A 20589-nucleotide genomic window follows, 5' to 3' on the forward strand; every position below is an offset into this window, starting at 1 on the left:
GAATCCTAATGCTTTTCCTTTTCTATAGTGACATGTGCCTTGTGTTGTGTTCGACATTGAGAGTTAGTGCAGAGTTCACACCAGGAGGCCAGCTGGCACACTTCACTGATAACGCTGCTTGTAAAATGGGGGAGCTCCACCCACACGGGAGTAGCTAGTGGAGTGACATAGGAAGAACAGTATTAACTACCACATCTCACCTCCTTGTAAAAAGTAGAAAAACTAGGCACGTACTTTGTCTATAGAACTACGTTGAAACTATAATCACTGAATTTGTGTGATTTAGTTCACTCTGCCCATAGTACGTACCTCAGTTAAACATCAAAATTAGCACAGGCAATTTAGGATGATAAATCTCTGGATTTTTTTTAAATAAATATATGGAAACAAGAACAGTCTTACAGTAAATTCTTTGCTGTTGGGGATCTCCTTTGGTCTGCAGCCTGAATTCATCAATGGTCAACCACTTCTGACACCATGTTGCATTCATTAATGAGGGCTAGTGCTGAGCACACAGCAGCATGCAGGATACCCAACTGAACTTTACTAGTAACCCTGCTTGTACAGTATGTGAACTCATCCCATGTGGAACTGGCTAACTGAGTGGCAGAGAAATAACATTATTAACTACCACTACACCTTGATGCTGGCCACAAAGATCTACAGTCTACAAATCAGTGAACTCAAATGAATCAAGGACAGTGGAAGCAGGCAGACCAATTGCCTTTGTTCTTGCCATGCGGGAAGAAATGGAGGCTGCCATTTTATGAAGTCACTCTGTTCTCCATTTTGAGTTAAAGTCACTTAGCTTGATCAGTGTTTTAAAGTCAACACAATGATGCCTCAGATAGTCTGCTGAACTGGGGATCACTTCCAAGTAAGAAGTTATTTGTGAGGTGTTCTTTGGTTGGATATCACATGAAGGTTTTTGAAAGTTGAGGTCTCCGTCCGGTCTGAATGATTCGAGCTGGTTGTTGCTGTTTGAGAACAAAGAGCCATAAATCACTGACTATCACCTGCTTGGACGAGGGTAATAAGTGGAAACTGGCTTGGAGCAGAGCCAATAAAAAGGTGTTAAAGGTCAGACGCATAACCTACAGCCTACATTGGAAAGCTATATTTGAAATGGTAAGAAATGAATATAAAAGCTGGCATCGATGACTCGGTAGGAGATTCACCATCGTGGATGTGAGATGCCCCCGGACATGTGGAGATTCGAAACAGGACTATGAGGAACATGAGGCCAACAGCAGAAACTCCTTTTTAACTAGTAATATCTTTTTTGTTCATTGACTGTTCATGGAAGGTCGGAAAAACTTAGACAGCGTGCACACATGGATTGCTTGTGTAAGTTCACATGCCCTTCCATTGAGACAATAAAGGTATTTGTCAGTAAATACGAAGTCTCTCTCTGCCTCCCTGATGATTACTACAAGGGGTGATTTCTGTAACATTGTACTGTGCTGCTGCAAAACACCAAATTTCACATTATTTATATCAGTTATAATAAATCTACACCGGATTCCGATTCCCATTGTGCAGACACTGGGACCTCAATAGATGCACAAACTCTATCTTATTGTACCATTGATTCAGTGAATCATTAGACTCGTTAAACACCTCCCAGCAAATGTAAGCCCTCACCAAAGACAACAAGAGGCAGTCCAGTCCAGATATCAGCCAGCCGGTAGACAATGAACGGAGCAACGATCCCTCCAATATCACACAATGCGGAGCAGACTGAAACACCAAGGTTTCTGCAAGGGAAGAGAAACCTCTTTAGTCACCCCATTTTCAATCCACCAGCACATCCTCGCATCAGCCGTCACTGCCTGGTTTGGTACAGCATCCTCACACAATATACAAACACTACAGCCAAATCTCAGGTCACTGGTCCCAGTCTCCCATCACTGCAGGGCTTGTATGTGTCCAGGACAAAAAGGTGGGCAGGAAAAGTCATTGCGGATATGACCCACCCTGTAAACTGCCTTTTCCAGATGCTCTCTTCTGAAAAGTGTTATAAGGCAATTAAAACAAAGACATCACACCATTTTAAAAGTTTCTTCTCTCGGACAGGTTAATCTGATCAACATTTTAGTTAGCCCACTCGCCCCGCTATTTGTTACTCCTGTCACAGCACTGTAAAACACTTTAAACCACTTTTTATATTGTTTTATGCATGATTGTGTTTCTGTATTTATCCATATTTTATTTGATATCAGCACTTTAAATTCTAACTTTATTGTACTATAAGTCTTGATTATTTATAATTGTTGAATGTTGTTTTTGTTGCATGTCACACCCTGACCAACACACCACAGCAAATTCCTGTTACATGTAAACATATATAGTGAATAAAGTTGATCCTTGGCTCGAGATCCTGAGCAAAATTTCACCCTCGAAGTAGTGGGTTACACAGGGACACGATTTGTATTACTGTATAAAATTATTAAGGGACAAATTCCAGAGTGTGGAGAATAACTCACAGCTCAGACTCACCTTATGAAGGTTGGATATAATTCTGCATTCACAAATACCACCATTTCGAAGCTGACGGTGATGCCCAGCTTGCCAACAAAGGCGATTGCCGTTGCAAGCCAGCTGACACCTGCATTGGAAAGATGCAGAAATGTATAATTAACAAAAGAACAGTCAGGTAATACTCCTGGCTGTCCCAAATGCATCACAGCCTGATACAGCAACTACTCTGCATGATACAACAGGAAACTCCACAGAATCGTGGACACTACTCACCCCCTCCATAGACTCTCCACATTCCTCGCTGCTTCAGTGAAGTAGCCGAGGTAATTAAAAACCTTACCCACCCCGGTCATTCTCCCTCCCATCCCAAGATGAATGCATGTACAACCAGACCCAGGGACAGCTTCTGTCACACTGTTAGCAGAGGCTCCTGAACAAGTTTTGTCCAATAATGACGAACTCCTGATCTCGTACTCTACCTCGTTATGATCTTGCATTCCGTTATTGCTTTCCCCCGTGCACTGAATTAATCTGTATTGATTATATACAAAACAAAGTTTCTCATGGCACATAGACTCCGAGTCACAACACAGAAACAAGCCCTTCAGCCCATCTAGTCCATGTCATACTATTACTTTACCTTATCCCATCAAACCACATCTGGACCATAGCCCTCTATACCCTGCCATCCATGTACTACCCAAATTTCTCCCAAATGTTGAGATCTAACTCACACCTCTCACTTGCACTGGCAGCTCCTTACACATTCTTATCATCCTCTAAGAGAAGTTGTCCCCTTAAACATTTCACAATGTGACATCAGTAAACTAAATTAACAAGGGAATTTTAATTTATAGACCTGCAAGTATCGCGATTCAGACTCAGATTCATTATCATACGTACATTGAAACACACTTAAATGTGACTTTGGGATGTTCTGAGGGGCCCACAAGATTCCCTAAATATCTTGGTGCCGAAAATACTCAGCAGAACACAATACCGACAATGTTCGGCAAAGCGACACAGCAAAACCAGCCCCTTCCCCACCCACAGAGACAGTCCTCCATCTCCAGGAGAGGTGTCCAGCCTCCCATCTCCATATGGCTCATTGGGTTGGTGACTGTGAGCACAGTCACGGGGTCTGGAGAGGCCATTGGCAGGGGAGATTAATGGCCTGCCATGCCACCAGTGAATAGCTTTCAGTGCCACGGTGACAGGGCATTGACCCTCTCCATTACGTCCTGTTTAGAAGGTGCCTGCACCCTCAAAGCACCAGACTCGTTCGAGGTCTGCCGGATGAGGAGGATTTGAGACCAGCGCTGTACTCTCCAGATTTTAGGGTCTCACTGAAGCTTACAAAATTTACACCGGGACTGACAATCTGGACATCGGGACCAAGGGTTATGACCTCAGATGGGTCAGTTAGGGTTAAAGGTTAGAGATTAAAGATTAGCTTTGTCACGGGTACATTGAAACATGGAACACACAGTGAAGTGCACTGGTTTTGCATCAACGATGAACACCATCCGATAATTGTGCTGGGGGCAGCCCACAAGTGTCACTCTGATTCCAGTGCCAACGGGACATGCCCACAACTCACTATCTGTAGCTATATGCGTTTGGGATGTGTGAGGGAACCCACGCACGCAGTCATGGAAAGAATGTACAAGCTGCTTACAGGCAAGGGCAGAATTGAACCCCAATCAGTGATTGCTAATACTGTAATAGCATTATGCTAACCACTACACCATTGTGCCGCACACTCGGAATCTCTGATAGGTATGGCAGGACTGAAGCAAGGAGAAAATTATCTAAACAGGATGGTTTTGAAGGCTCACAAACATGAGAGAATGTGCAGATGCTGGAAATCCAAGCAACACACACAAAATGCTGGGGGAGCTCAGCAGGCCAGGCAGCAACTATGGAAAAGAGTGAACAGTCATCGTTTCAGGCCTGGACCCTTCCTCAGAACTGAAAAAGAGGATGAAAGGTCAGAGCAAGAAGATGAGGGGGGAGGGGAGGAAGTCGTTCAAGGTTGTAGGTGATAGGTGGAACTGGGAGGGGGAGGGGTGAAGTAAAGAGTTGGGAAGATGATTGGTGAAAGAGATAAAGGGCTGGAAAAGTGGGGGGGGGGGGCCTGATAGGAGAGGGTAGAAGACCATGGAAGAAAGGGAAAAGGGAGGAACACCAGAGGGAGGAGGTGATGGGCAAGATAAGGTGAGAGAGAGAAATGGGAATGGGGGATTGTGGGGGCGGAGGGAATGTGGGATTGCAGTTACCGGAAGTTTGAGAAATCGATGTTCATGCCATCAGGTTGGGGGCTACCCAGATGGAATTTAAGATGTTGCTTCTCCAACCTGAGTGGGGGCTCCTCCTGGGATCCCCCGGTGGCCACCCAGTTCAATTCTACATCCTTTTCCATATGTCGGTCCATGGCCTGCCACATTGAGGAATTAATAGGACTTTCAGCAAAGAAGGGGGAAAAGGGAGGAGGTGATAAGATTTAAGACTATCTAAAAAGAATTAGCCTGGAGAGAACATGGGTGGATGGAAGATTAAGACATTCCTGACACAAGTTGTGATCTGCAATGCTCTGAAAAATAGGAAATACATCCAACAGGAAATTCTACAAGGCCAGGGCACTTGAAAAGAGAAACACAGGATAGTTGACTAACTGGCAGCTTCATTCAAAGAGCAAGCACAGAAGCAATGGGCCGAGTGGCTTCATTGGACACAGGCTGGTTGCATTCTGTCCCCAGTTACTCAATGGACACCTGATTACACGGACAGAATTACAGTTGGAGAGGTACATACTCTCAGGGATGAAGGCCGCTATCAGGCAGGAAGCCCCTGACAACAGGCCGCCAGTCGCAAAGGGAAGGCGACGGCCAATCCGCTCAATGACAAGAAGGATGAGGATTGCCGCTGGAATCTCCACAGCTCCAGAGATGAAGAAGTCAAGGTAGATATTTCCACCCAGAGTTCCCAGACGCATGACCAGCCCCTGGTACACCAAGGCACAGGCAAACCTGGAAGGAAGTGACATCAGATTAGTCCATGGCTACCTTACCAACAAAGAGCATTCTGGGACAGATAAGGAAAGGTTGGGCATACACCCAATAGAGATTACGGATAATGAGAAACTATCTTAATAAATCCATTGTGAAGATCACAGGCTCTCTAATTTTCCACAATCCTATCCTTTGTTCTCTAACATGACATTGTTTCTTACCACAAGAGAGCACAATTTTAAGGCGATTGGAGGGAAGCATAAGGGCAGGAGGATGTCAGAGTTAAGTTTTTTTACACGGAGAGTGGTGGGTGCGTGGAACATCCTGCCAGGGGTGGTGATAGAAGCACTTAAATTAGGGACATTTAAGAGACTCTTAGATAGACACATGGATGACAGAAAAGTGGAGGGTAACATGGAAAGTAAGGGTTAGATTGACCTTAGAGTAGGTAGAAGTTTGTCACAACATTGAGTGCTGTAATGTTCTATGTTTCATGCATTATCCATACACCTGGGGAGATATAAGTAACCTTCAACATTTCAATTAACCTTATCTATTCTAATCACTATATGTTGCAATAACTTAATGAAAACCAATGAGAAATAAAGAAGGGATAATACAAGCCTTAAATAGATGCGGTATTCGTCTTGATAACCTGAAGCCATTTTCCTGGAATTTTCCCACACTCCCACACAAGGCATGATCCAGTGATTTTTCCGGATCAGCTCCTCGATGGCTTAATCCCACGTGTAGAAGGGCAGATTCCCATAACCACTGACTTCACTTTCAAGGACTCTTTATCTCATTATTTCACGTTCTCGTTATTTATTGCAATTTATTTATATTTGTATTTCCACAGTTTGTTGTCTTCAGCACTCTGGTTGATCTTTCACTGATCCTGTTCCATAGATTTGCTGAGTATTCCCACAAGATGAATAATCTCCGGGTTGTATATGGTGACATACATGTACTTTGATAATAAAATTCACATTGAACTTTTAGAGGAAATTGCCCATTGAAATGGCTAACACTTTCATCTTGCCTTTCTTTATAACTATAAGCATAGAGTCGAAAAGCAAAAGACTGCAGGTGTTGGAAATCTGAAATCACAGTTCAAAGTACATATAGTATCAAAGTATGCATGCCATATACAGCCCTGAGATTCGTCTTCTTGCAGGCAGCCACAAAACAAAGAAAGACAGTAGAGCCCACAAACCCTACACAACCAAGATCGACAAACATCCAATGTGCGAAAAAGGATAAAACACACAAACAATGAAAAAGTAAACAAATAAAACACAGAACGTGAACACAGAGTCCCCAAAAGTGAGCCAACAGCCACAATGCCAGTTCAGCACTCTGCTGGGTTACAGACACCTAATTTATGAACAGCAGTAAATACAAGCAAGCTGACTCACAAAATTTCCGACTTTCCTGATGGATTCTTAATTCACGTTTGAAACAAGTAAAGCTTCCCCAAGCTGTCCCAGCTCTTTACCACAGAGCTTCACAAGAGAGTTGGTGAGGCAGGTCCAGAGACCCGGGATTAGCCGGTCCAGCCACCCTCTCACTGCACAGTTCTGAAAGGCGGGCAATGTTTCCAGTAGAAATTAGTCATGTTTAATGTCGTATTCAAAATTCAAGCTTAAAGATTGTATATTGCCATTCTTCAGTACACGAGTGTAAAGGAGAAAGAAATGATTGTTACTCTGGATCCGATGTAGCATATAGAAAAACATAGTAAGCACAAAAAGTACAATAAATATAAATCTAAAAGCAATCCTATAACAAGTAAGTGATACATACAAAGACTGTACGTTCATAAAGCTAGATGATGTAGTGGAGATGGGCTAATGGGTCAAGGTGTTGACCAGCCTAAAGCATCCATTTTTGAGTCCAGTGGTCACAACATGGATGCGTTGTAGCCTCTTCCCTGATGGGAGTGGAAAACACAAGATGGGTAGGATCCTTCCTTATATTTCTGCCTTTTCTCTGTCACCTTTCTGTGTATTGTGTCCAGTTGGTTCTCAAGCAGCCTCTTCGACATTGGCGAGTCCCATTATAAATTGGGGCAGTGCTTCGTCAAGCACCTCCACTCCATCTGCCAAAAACACAACCTCCCGGTGGCCAAACATTTTAACTCCCATTCCTGTTCCAACGTGTTGGTCCATGGATTCCTCTTGTGCCAAGATGAGGCCACCCTCAGGGTGGAGGAGCAACGCATCATATTCCAACTGGTCTCCTTTTCGGAAAAAAAAGTATTTCCATTCCCCTCCTTCTATTTCCCATTCTGATCTCTTTATCTCTTCACACCTGCCTTTCACCTCCCCCTGCGTCCCCTCGTCCTTCCCTTTCTCCCCTGGTCGACTCTCCTCTCCTATCAGATTCCCTCCTCTCCAGCCCTTTACCTTCCCCACCCACCTGGCTTCACCTATTCTGTATGACGAGAATGATGGGCTGCCCCCAGCACATCCTCGGGTGTGTTTGTTAACACAAATGACACATTTCACTGTACCTCCTGATGCATAAATAAACACAACTGAAACAATAACTGCAATGCGCTGTCTGAAGAGGTGGTAGAAGCAGAGATTCTCACAGCATTTTAGAGGGATCTGCATAAGTATCCGTTTCATAGAACATAGAATAGTACAGCACATTACAGGCCCTTCGGCCCACAATGTTGTGCCGACCCTCAAACCCTGCCTTCCATATAACCCCCCACCTTAAATTCCTCCATATACCTGTCTAGGACTCTGCAGTTTGATGTTTAATATCCTGGGTGCTTTTCACACATTTTTTGCCATTTACTGGATTTGGGTTATTTTGCCCATTGGGTTTTCTTTGAATGGGTTCCAGGGTGTTTCTTTGTTCCGTGGCTGTCTGCAGGAAGATGAATCTCAGGGTTGTATACTGCATACGCACTTTGATAATAAATGTGCTTTGAATCTTTGAAGTCATTGAACTGTCAAGGCATAGAAGGCTGAAGATGTAAAACGGGTGAATGAGTTTTGTGTAGGTCGTACAACAGAAGGTGTAGATGTTATGTGCTGATGGACCTGCTTCTGAGCTCTACATCTCTGTGACTCCACATTTGCTTCACATTTACATGAAACTGGGACTGTGACAAAATATAACGGCCTGGAAACTATAAATAAGCCTGCCACATATTTGAAGTTGTTCATAAAGGTTATCAGCATCATTGTGTGACATGTCATATGACGTGGGTGATCACTGTCTTCCATCTGTCCTTAATCTGCTTTGCTTGTGGGGATGACTCATTTCTTGCCGTTGTTCTATCCATGACCATGATTGTTCTTGGCAAGATCATGGAGTTGAAGAGTCATAAAGCACAGAACAGGCCCTTCTGTCCAATTCGTTCATGCTGACTGAGATTCACAGCTAAACTATCCCCATTTGTCGTCATTTGACCCATGTCCCTCAAAATCTTTCCAATCCATGTGCATATCCTAGTGTATTTTAAATGTTGTTAATGTACATGCCTCAACCAGTTCCGCTGGCTGCTTGTTCCATTTCTATACCACAATACCTCCCCCCCACTCAAGTGAAAAAGTTGCCCCTCAGATTCCTATTCAGTCTCTCTCCTCTCACCTTAAGTCTATGCAGTTCAGCTGTTGGATCCTAACCATGGGAAACAGACTGTGTGCATTCAACTTATTAATTAATTAACTTACTGAATCACCGCACAGAATAGGCCCTTCCTGCCCTTTGACCCACACCACCCAGCAACCCCCAATTCAACCCTAGCTGAATCATGGGACAGTTTACAATGAACAACTAACTTACCAACCAGTAAGTCTTTGAAATGTGGATAGAAACTGGAGCACCCGTAGGAAACCATGCAGTCACAGTGAGAACGCACTTACAGTCAGCAGTGTATTAACACCCTTCATGATTTTAAAACTTCTATAAGGTTACCCCTCATTCTTCTACATTCCAAGGAATGTCCTAATTTGCCCAACCTCTCCCTATAAATCAGTTTCTTGAGTTCCAGTAACATCTTCGTTAATCTTTCTGCATTCATTCAAGCTTTATGTGACTGTTTCTTTATCAGGGCATTCCAAAGACTGATTAAGAGGAGTCTGCACAGCTTTGTGTGTGGGAAGCCATCTTGCTGAGTCTTTTAGAGTTCGCTGATGAGGTAAAAAAAAAGGTAGATTAGGGTTAGGGCTAGGGCTAATGTGTGGATGTTGTCTACTTGGATTTTAGCAAGGCCCTCAAGAAGGTCTATGGCAGACTGATCTGGAGGTTAAGTCTCATGGATTCCTGGGAATTGAGATAAATTCAAAATTGGCCCAGCAATGAGAGGCATAGGATAGTGTTGAAGGTTTTTCTCAGAATGGAGGCCAGTGACTAGTGATGTGCCACAGGGGTTAGTGTTGGGACCCTTGTTATTCATTACTTAAATAAATGTTTTAGATCTGAATGCACAAGGCTTTATCCATAAATTTGCAGATGACACAAAATTAGGAGGTGTTGTTTTTAGCAAAGAAGGTTATCGTAGACTACAGGGGGCTCTTGATCAGTTATGGAAGTGGCAAATGGATTTCACTACAGACAAGTGAGAGGTGATGTAATTTAGAAAATGAAGGAATTTACTAGAATGGTAGGGAATGCAATGGAACAGAGGGGCCTAGGAGTTTGTTCATTCGTTCATTGTGTGCCATGTTGTATAACGTAAGTGATCACAGTCTTTCTATAACCACGATAGGTCTTGACAAATTTTCTACAGAAGTGGTTTGCCATTTCCTTTTCTGAGCAGTGTCTTTAAAAGACAGGTGATACTAGCCATTATCAATACTCTTCAGAAATTGTCTGCCCGGTGTTGGCGGTCACATAACCAGGACTTGTGATCGGCACCAGCTGCTCATACAATCATCCACCATCAGCTCCCATGGCTTTATGTGACCCTGATTGGGGGATAAGCAGGCGCTACGCTTTACCCAAGGGGAAGAGGCGCCTTACACCTCCTTTGGTAGGGATGTATCCCCACCCCACCACCCGGCAAGTACATAGTTCAATGAAAGGAGCATCACAGATAGACAGGGTGGTGAACAAGGCATTTAGCATGCTGGCCTTCATTGGTGTAGGAGATGAGACATTATATTGTAGTTGTACAAGTTGCTGGTGAGGCCACACTTGGAGTACTGTGTGCAGTTTAGGTCACGCCATTGTAGAAGAGACATGGTTGAACTGAAAAGAATGCAGAGAAGATTTATGGAGGCCTGAGTTACAGAGAGAGGTTGGCCAGACTAGGACTTTGCTTCCTGGAGCACGAGAGAATGAGGGGCAAACTTGGAGCAGACAGGAGATATTGTGGACTTGAGAAGGACACCCGCAAAGAGGTGTTTAAAAGTATGAGACAGATATAAGGAGGATAGTAATAGTCTTTTCCCCAGGATAAGGGAGTCTAAAACTAGAGGGCATAGGTTCGTCTGAGAGGGCAAAACTTGAAATAGGACCTGAGGGACGATTTTATCACACAGAGGATGGTGAGTACATGGAACAAGCGGCCAGAGAAAGTAGTCAAGGCAGGAACAATATTTAAAGAACACTTGGACAAGTACGTGCAAGGGCACAGCTTAGAGGGATATGGGCTGAATGCAGGAAATTAGCAATGGTTGGGCCGAATGGCCTATATTCACACCGTATTGCTCTGTGACTCTATGACCAAGCTTCATTAGGACTAGTTCAGAGTTTGGCTAAATGACTGAAATTTATCCCCTTCTTCATACCTCACATTTTTAACACTAGATTTTTGTTTGAATATTCAGTGGTCATATTATTAGGTACACCTGTGCATTAATGCTAATATCTAACCAGCCAATCACGTGGCAGCAACCCAGTGCATAAAAGAATGCAGACGTGGTCAAGAGGTTCAGTTTTTGTTCAGACCAAACATCAGAATGGGGAAGAAATGTGATCTAAGTGACTTTGACTGTGGAATGATTGTTGATGCCAGACGGGGCAGTTTGATTATCTCAGAAACTGCTGATCTCCTGGGATTTTCATGCACAACCATCTCTAGAGATTACAGGGAACAGTGCCAAAAAACTTTTTTAAAAAGCACCCAGAGAGCTGCAGTTCTGTGGGTGAAAACACCTTGTTAATGAGAGAGGTCAGAGGAGAATGGCCAGACTGGTTCAAGCTGTCAGGAAGATGGCTAACTCAAATAACCATGTGTAACATCAGTGGCGCACAGAAGAGCATCTCTGAATGTACAACACATTGAACCTTGAAGAGGATGGGCTACAGTAGCAGAAGATCTCAAACACACACTTAGGATGAAAACTTATCCCAATGGCCCATCTAGAATGAAACAATTACAGAAGCACCATCTCACCAATTGTACATCAAGATAAGGGTGTGTTTCCTTATCTGCGGAGTTCGTACCAGGTCTACGAATGATGGGCGGCCCAAGTCTTCACTGCTCTCTTCAACTTTCTAGACAGTAAAGAAGTTACAAAAGTGTTGGATTAAAGAAAACTAAGGACAATGATCTCAGAGCAGAGGCATTGAGTTTGTCCACCGTAGAGTTCTCAGCCACATGTCCCCTTTTCAGAACCTGACACAAACCCTTCTCCTCCCATGAAGGATAAGTAGTAGGGTCTCTTTTATCCTTATCTTCTACCCCACCTGCCCCGCATTCAACCAATCAATCTCCTTAATTTCCATCAGTGTCAAAGACATTCCACCATCATACGCAGCTTCTCCTCTGCCTCCATCTTCCGAATGTGACTCTAGTCCTCTCCAACTACCTCCTCTCAGGTAGAGATGCACTTCTTCCCTTCCCACCACCACGGGAGCCAGGCAGACCCATCGGGTAAAGCGGTGACTTGACTGTGCCTCCATTCTGGTGTGCTTCACTCACAATGTGGCCTCCTGTACAGTGGAGAAATCAAACGTAATGGCAGGTACACAAAGATCAGATCTTTATGAACCTCTACACTTCCTTGTTCATCTCCACTGCAGTAATACCCCACCACTTTGCTTCCCTACGAAGGTGGATAACTTCATAAAGAAGATCTTAAAGATTAAAAGTTAGTTCTATTTGTCAGATACACATTGAAATAAATAGTAAAATGTGTTATTTTGCATCAAATTAAATCACCACACTTCTAATACCAACATAGCATGCCCACGACTCACTAACCCTAACCATACTTCTTTGGAATGAGAGGAGACTAGAGAGCCTGGAGGAAACTCATGTGGTCACGGGGAGGAGGTACAGACAGCTGAGGGAATTGAACTCTGGTCTTCCAGCTGAAACCGTAAAGCATTGTGCTAACTGCTATGCTCTTATGCCACTCTGATATTTATCTGTGTTACACTGCATCTGCCATGTGTTTGTCCACTCACCCAACTTGTCCAGATTGCCTTGATGCTTCTCTACATCTCCACATAGAATCCCGCTCAGTGGAATCTCAACAGCTTCAAGTTCTTAGGAGTAAATATCACCAACAATTTGGCTTGCTCCAGCCAGGTTGATACTATGGCCATAAAAGCAAACCAGTGCCTCCACTTCCTCAGAAGGCCAAGGAAATTCAGCCTGACTCCAACGATGCTCACCAATTTTGCCCAATGTACCACAGAAAGCATCACAATTTGGAATGGGAACTGCTTGGCCCAAGACCATAAGAAAGTGCAGAGTTGTGAACACAACCCAGTCCATCACAAAAACAGCTGCCCTCCTCTCCGTTGTCTCTGTCTACAATCTCCACTGCCTTGGGAAAGTAGCCAAAATAATCAAGGACCCCTCCCATTCCAGACACTCTCTCTTCTTCTCCCCTCCCTTTAGGCAGAGGATGTAAAAGCTTATGTACTATCAAGCCGAAAAACAGCTTCTACTCCCGTTATAAAACCCTTGAACAGATCTCCCATACACAGAAAGATGAACTCCTGAAGTCCCAATAAACCTTGTTGTGGCCCTCATACTTCGTTTGTCTCACTCAGGGTTTGTCAGTGTGTGAGAGATCCATTCAAGGATCTCATAATATGGATAGAAGCTGACCTTCAGCTTGATAGTACATTTCTCCGGCATTTTTATGCAATGGACCAATACCATTAAGCAAGGGGTCCTTGGACCCCAGGTTGGGAACCCCTGTCTGCCTGCACTAGAAGGTGGTGATTCTGTGGAATTCATTGCAACAGGAGGCTTTGAAGGCCAAGTCATTGGATGTATTTAAAATGGAGGTTGATAGGTTCTTGATTAGTAAGGGCATCAAAGGTTGTGGGGAGAATGCAGGAGAATGAGGTTGAGAGGGATAAAAAAAAATCAGCAATGATGGACTGGCAGAGCAGACTTGATGAAGAGGATGACCTAATTCTGCTGTTATGTCTTATGTTCTCCACACCTTCCCAGTAACTACCACAGTGTATTCTCCATTCTGTATTTCTTTACACTACCTTGATTGAATAGGTATTGGACAGGAAAGGAATGTAGGGTTATGGGCTGAGTGCAGGTTGGTGGGACTAGGTGACAGTAAATGTTCAGCACGGACTAGAAGGGCCAAGATGGCCTGTTTCCATGCTGTAATTGTTATATGGTTATATGATATACATACGTATGGCGTGATCTGTCTGTAGGCCACACTCTGTATGGCATGCATATAAATAGCTTTTACTGTGTCTCAGTAGCTGTGACAATAAGAATGAAGTACCTGAACCACACTTTATCTACTCGATGTCTTGTACCCTTCTACCTGGGCTCTGGAGCCTGAGGTCTTCACATGGGGAAGTCTAAGAGAGCTAAGGCTGAAGAAGGATGAGGGGTAACTTGATAAAAGTGTACAAGATGATAAGGGGTATAGATCAGGTGGGCAGCCAGGAACTTTTTCCAACTATGGGAATGGCTAATACAAGGGGGCATAATTTTAAGGTGACTAGAAGGATGTATGAGGGGGGGAATGTCAGAGGTAAGTCTTTGCACAGACAGTGGCAGGTGCATGGAATAGTCTGCAAGGGAAGGTGGTCAAGGGGGATAGATTAGGGACGTTTAAGATAAGCACGCGGATGACAGGAAAATGGAGGGTGATGTGGGAGGGAAGAGTTAGATTGAGCTTGGGGTGGTTAGGACATTGTGGGCTGAAGGGTCTGCGCTGGGCTGTGGTGTTCTGTGTTCTGGAAGGCTAGTGTCCTCACCGACCGGGACATCTACACCATATTAGATAGACTCCACGCTTTGGCCTCGTTCCACACACACAGTGAATTAAAGAGCAGCTTGGAACAGTTAAATAAGTAAAGATATTCCTGTATTCACCTCATATTTTTGCGAGAGACTCCCCCCATTTATCTTGGCCATCTTTTGGATGACAGTCATGGCCTGGGAGTTCTTGTTCTGGGAGAGCAGCCACCGGGGAGACTCTGGGATCAGCCTGTGGAGAGGAGCACAGCCCGTTACTGTGTGGCCACCTCCGGGTTCGGCTGCCCGCATGCCGCTGATGTGTGTAGACGTTACCAGTAGTAAGTGAGGAAGAGGAAGTTGGGGATGGTGGTAGCCAGCTGCAGATTCCGCCAGTCTGGGACGAGGTAAGCAACTGCTGGGAGTATCATCATGCCGGTACTGTAGCAGACTTGGTACAGAATGCCCACTGTTCTCCGGTACTCCAGCCCCACCAGTTCTGTAACTGAAGCAGAAAACACAGTTCAATGACGCGGTGAGCTCGCTGCAGGGGAAAGCGGACACCGTGCACGGTGCTCTGCAATGGGAGCTGTCCCAAACTGGTCACGGTTACCACACCATAAATGTCACAGTGTTTCTACTTGTAATGTAGAATTACCTGCTTGTAATGTTTCAAACCTGTGTAAGTGAAAACTTAAATGTTGGAAATCTGAAATTTTAAAACAGCAGAAAATGCTGGAAACGCTCAGCAAATCAGACAGCATCTGTGGGAAGAGGAGCAGATACAGTTTCAGGTCAGGGATCCTTCATCTTTTGCCTGTTCTGGTGGAGAGTCCCAGGAGCGAGGAACAAGTCGCCCGGGCCAGGCTGAGGTGGCAGGCCCAGGCCTGCGAGTGAGGAACAGCCCAGTGTTTGGCTGATTTAAGCACCAGGCAGATTGAAAAGGTCAGGGTGTTGGGGCTGGAAGAAGGGGATGGGCAGGTGCTCAGCTTACTGCGCACCAGGTTTATTTAAATCTCTGTGCTGAACCGAGGCTGAGGTCTGCATCCGATGAGCTCCTGGATCGGCTGTGACTGGCTTTGTGGCACTTTCGTGAACACCAGTTCTGAATCAGTTGCTTGCTTTTATTGTTTGTCACTATTTTTTCTGCACGTTTGGTCTTTGACAGTCTGTCGGGTTCTATTGGGTTTCTTTGTTTTGTGGCTGCCTGCAAGAAGACGAATCTCAAGGTTATATATGGTATACATACTTTGATAATAAATGTACTTTGAACATGAAATGGTGGTTATTTCTCTCTCCAGAGTTTGGCAGGGCTCTGTTCCTTATGGGACTGCCCAGGATGGGAACACAGACTCAAAAGAATCATCCCACTGATTTTACAGTGGAAGCTCAACAGAAGTCCCTATCACTATTGTTGAACAGAACCTCAAACTCCAGCAGTCACTAGTGCACAATCAGCTCTGACACCTCATTAGACAGCAAGGTGCCGTGCATTTCAGTTTTAATTCACATTAACAGAACAATGGGAATAATGGCCAGCTTTACGTGATGAATAAAAACAACACAAGGAACCCTCAGCAGGTCAGCTGTGCGCGTTGGGGTGTGTGTGTGTGTGTGTGTGTGTGTGTGTGTGTGAGAGTGTGTGTGTGTGTGTGTGTGTGTGTGTGTGTGTGTGTGTGTGAGTGTGTGTGTGTGTGTGTGTGTGTGTGTGTGTGTGTGTGTGTGTGTGAGTGTGTGTGTGTGTGTGTATGTGTGTGTGTGTGTGTGTGTGTGTGTTTGAGTGTGTTAACCAGTCAGGGAAAAGACAAGGGATCTTGGATCCCAACATGACCTGCTTCTCTTTCCACAGATACTGCCTGGCCCCAAGTGTTTCTAGCATTTTAGATTGCCCAGATCGGCATGTATTTCGATTTTCATTTACATTAGATAAAGCCTAGCTATATCACAGATCATTACCTACCAAAGCCTACAGTTCAACACGAGACTGTGCATTTTGACAGTCATTAATTACCAAGAGGAGCATTTTACATTAACACAAATATCCAAGAGGAATCATCTGTGGTATATTTTAAACAAAGATTTGCCAGTAAAGCATAAATTATGAGGAAAATCCTACAAAAAGTAGTGGATACAGCCCAGTCACCACAGCTAAAGCCCTCCCCACATCTACACGAAATGCTGCCACAGGAAAACAGCATCCTTCATCAAGGACCCCCACCATCCAGGACATGCTCTCTTCTCGCTGCTGCCATCATCTCATATTCTCAACATTTATTGTTTATTTATTATTTTTTCTTTTTCTATTTGCGTAGTTTGCTCTCTGCACTCTGGTTGAATGCCCAGGTGGTGCAGTCTTTCAACGATCCTGTTACTGTTATTATTCTAGCATGGACTTATTGAGTATGCCCACAAGAAAATAAATCCCAGAGTTGATATGTTAGTTTAATAGTGCAAATTCTGGCTTCTTCCTCCTTCCTTTCCACAGTCCTGATGAAGGGCCTCAGCCCAGAATGTCAACTGTTTATTCCTCTCCATAGAAGATGCCTGACCTGCTGAAACCCTTTAGCATTTGCGTGTAATAGGCTGGGTTTCCATCATTTACAGAATCCCTTGTGTTAGTTTAAGACTAGGTAATTCAGGATTGTCATATTTGTGATGCTGCAGCAAAAAGCTTAATTTGTACAGCATTATAATGACAATAAACTTGAACTTGCTAATCATAAATGAAACCATAATGAAAGTCCGTGTGCCCATCAAAGTACAATTGGCTGCTTAGGTTAAGAAGGTTCTGTGGTTAAGAAGGCATATGGTGTATTGGCCTTCATCAATCGTGGAATTGAACTTAGGAGCCAAGAGGTAATGTTGCAGCTATATAGGACCCTGGTCAGACCCCACTTGGAGTACTGTGCTCAGTTCAAACCACTTCACTATAGGAAGGATGTGAAAACCATAGAAAGGGTGCAGAGGAGATTTACAAAGATGCTGCCTGGATTGGGGAGCATGCCTTATGAGAACAGGTTGAGTGAACTTGACCTTTTCTCCTTGGAGTGACAGAGGATGAGAGGTGACCTGATAGAGGTGTATAAGATGATGAGAGGCATTGATCGGGTGGATAGGCAGAAGTTTTTTCCCAGGGCTGAAATGGTTAACACGAGAGGGCACAGGTTTAAGGTGTTTGGAAGTAGGTACAGAGGAGATGACGGGGGTAAGTTTTTTACGCAGAGGGTGGTGAGTGCGTGGAATGGGCTGCCGGCGACTGTGGTGGAGGCGGATATGATAGGGTCTTGTAAGAGACTTTTGGATAGGTACGCGGAACTTAGAAAAATAGAGGGCTATAGGTAAGCCTAGAAATTTCTAAGGTAAGGGCATGTTTGGCACAACTTTGTGGACCGAAGGGCCTGTATTCTGCTGTTGGTTTTCTGTTTCTTAGGCTTTCCGAACCACAGCAGCACGATATTCTTGCCAGAGATGCCTGTTTACTGCAGCACTAGTAACAACCGAGACATATTACTAAAAGGCAGGTGGAAGGATTCCTCTTACTGAAGACGTATGCACACAGCCAGCATCCTTTACTGAACACGCCCTGGAACGTTCGGAAGATCACAAACCAGGTGTAGTTTGGCAAGAACACAACAATAAGCCCCACCACTGAAGTCACGAAGGTTGCGGATAAGAAGCTGAATTTTCTGCCAAACCTAAAAAGGGGGGAAATGTATAATGATTAAACACTAAGAAGGTGACCATTGCATCCCAAGCTTCTGATTGTCCACCACCATTATACTTACATGTCTGCAGCGTATCCCATGACTATTGTTCCAAGCATGAAGCCCAGGTTGAGACAAGCTTGAGTCAGGTCGACCTTCCAGGCATCGGCACACACCAGCTCAAACTGCGAGAAACACATGGACAGAGAACTGTGCTGTAGCCATGGCTTTGTTCTGGAGAGAGATCCCAGATCCTGTCACCTCCTGTACCTAATAAAATGGCCACTGCATCTACGTTCATTGTCTTCTGCTGCTGCAGCCCATCCACTTCATGATTCGACATTTTGTGCATTCGGAGATGCTCTTCTGCACTGTTGTAACGTGTGTTTATTTGAGTTACTGTCACCTTCCTGTCAGCTTGAACCAGTCTGGCCGTTCTCCTCTGACTCTCTCATTAACAAAGTGTTTTTTTTCCCCACAGAACTGGTGCCCTGGATGTTTTTTTTGTTTTTCTCACCATTCTCTATAAACTCCAGAGACTGCTGTGTGAAATTTCACAGGAGATCAGCAGTTCCTGAGATACTGAGCCCATCCCATCCGGCACCAACAATCACTCCAAGGTCAGAGTCACTGAGATCACATTCTGATATTTGGTCGGAACCTCTTGACAGCGTCTGCATGCTTTTATGCATTGAGCTGCTGTCATGTAATTGGCTGATTAGATATTTGCATTAATGAGCAGGCGTACAGGTGTGCCTAATAAAGTGGCCATAGAGTGCATTTTGTGAGCAATGGTTGAACTAGTACTTAATTTTCTTTTCTTTGGGAAAAGTAAAGGTTTCAGGGTGGGGACAAGAGAGATTTAAGAGGGCGAAGATGCCTTGTTAATGAGAGAGTCAGAGGAGAATGGCCAGACTGGTTCAAGCAGACAGGAAGGTGACAGTAACTCAGATAACCACGCATTACAACAGTGGTATGCAGAGGAGCGTCTCTGAACACACAACATGCCGAGCGTTGAAGCGGCTGGGCTGCAGCAGCAGAAGATCATGATCATATAGAGATACACTCAGTAGCCCCCTCCTGTGCCTTTTAAAGTGGCCACTGCGTGTGCATCCCCACCATGTACTGCCTTTAGACTGCTGACCCTCCCCCTGCTATGATGCCTCTCACCATCAATGCTAGGGCTACAAATTCCACTCCATTATGGACCCAGCTCTTGACATACGCCTTCTCAAACTGGAGAGAAGCTGGCGCTCTCCTCTTGTTCTTATGGGCATCATTAAACAAACTCTAGAGAAGCCCTGCAGGCGAATGTTCCCCCACCCAACACAGATACTGTCGGACTCGCTGAGTTCCTCCAGCAGATCACTTGTTGCTCCTAATCCCATCATCTACAGTTCATTGTCTCTCAGTGTGAGGATGCATCAGTCTACAATTAAACTCTCTCCTTTCTGAGAACAAAACTTCAGCTCCACTTTAATTGGCCTTGATCCCTTTACAAAATCCAGTTTCAGAACTTATGTAAATTGAAATTACAGATGCTAAAAATCTGAGATGAAAAGCATATTTTAGGGGTGAGAGTCTGATGAAGGGTCTTTAACTTGAAATGTCGACGGAATCTGTTTCCGCAGATACTGCCTGAACTGCTTCCATCATAAAAGGATTTAATCTTCAATTGCCTTTCCCTTTCTCAGTACAATTGCTCCCTCACCAAATCCTCTCTACCAACCCAGCCGCCCATCGACCCCTCACCCAGCACTTCTTCCGGAGCAACACACACAAAATGTTGCAGGATCTCAGCAGGTCAGGCAGCCTCTATGCCGAGAGATAAACAGTTGATGTGTCAGGCCGAGACCCTTCATCAGGATGCTGTCTGGCCTGCTGAGTTCCTCCAGCATGGTGTGTGTGTTGCTCTGGATTTCCAGCATCTGCAGAGTCTCATGTGTTTACGTTTTTTCTCCACCTCTCCCAGAGCTCGCCTGAGATGCACAACTATCCAGGAACCGCTACCTACGTCCCCGCGTTCTGTCCTATGCCTTGTCCCCTTCCTCATTTACATCCTTTGGTGTGCACTGAATTGTTTGCCTCTCATTGTCTAGTGGTCTTGGCATCTATGCCCTCTTGTTTTTAATCAATCCCCTCCCTGGGGAGGAAAAATGCCATGGCCTTTCAGTCTGTCTGTACACCTCATGATCCTCTACACCTTTATCAGACCACCCCACAACCTCCTGTGTTCCAAGGAATAAAATCACAG

At 44.6% G+C, this 20589-nt stretch overlaps 1 protein-coding gene across 1 annotated transcript in view; it reads right to left on the minus strand.

The window, feature by feature from the left end:
• Positions 1 to 20589, minus strand: part of LOC132403174 (solute carrier family 22 member 2-like) — a 32539-nt gene that overhangs the window by 9241 nt on the left and 2709 nt on the right. The window contains exons 2-9 of the mRNA XM_059986529.1: positions 18417 to 18520; positions 18172 to 18326; positions 14968 to 15136; positions 14770 to 14884; positions 11854 to 11954; positions 5296 to 5510; positions 2500 to 2608; positions 1645 to 1757 (exon numbers count right to left, since the gene is read on the minus strand). Of these exons, the coding sequence (XP_059842512.1) occupies positions 1645 to 1757; positions 2500 to 2608; positions 5296 to 5510; positions 11854 to 11954; positions 14770 to 14884; positions 14968 to 15136; positions 18172 to 18326; positions 18417 to 18520 (1081 nt within the window). The remainder of the gene's footprint in view (positions 1 to 1644; positions 1758 to 2499; positions 2609 to 5295; positions 5511 to 11853; positions 11955 to 14769; positions 14885 to 14967; positions 15137 to 18171; positions 18327 to 18416; positions 18521 to 20589) is intronic.

The sequence above is a fragment of the Hypanus sabinus genome, chromosome 12 (assembly GCF_030144855.1).
Source record: "Hypanus sabinus isolate sHypSab1 chromosome 12, sHypSab1.hap1, whole genome shotgun sequence".
Lineage (NCBI taxonomy): Eukaryota > Metazoa > Chordata > Chondrichthyes > Myliobatiformes > Dasyatidae > Hypanus > Hypanus sabinus.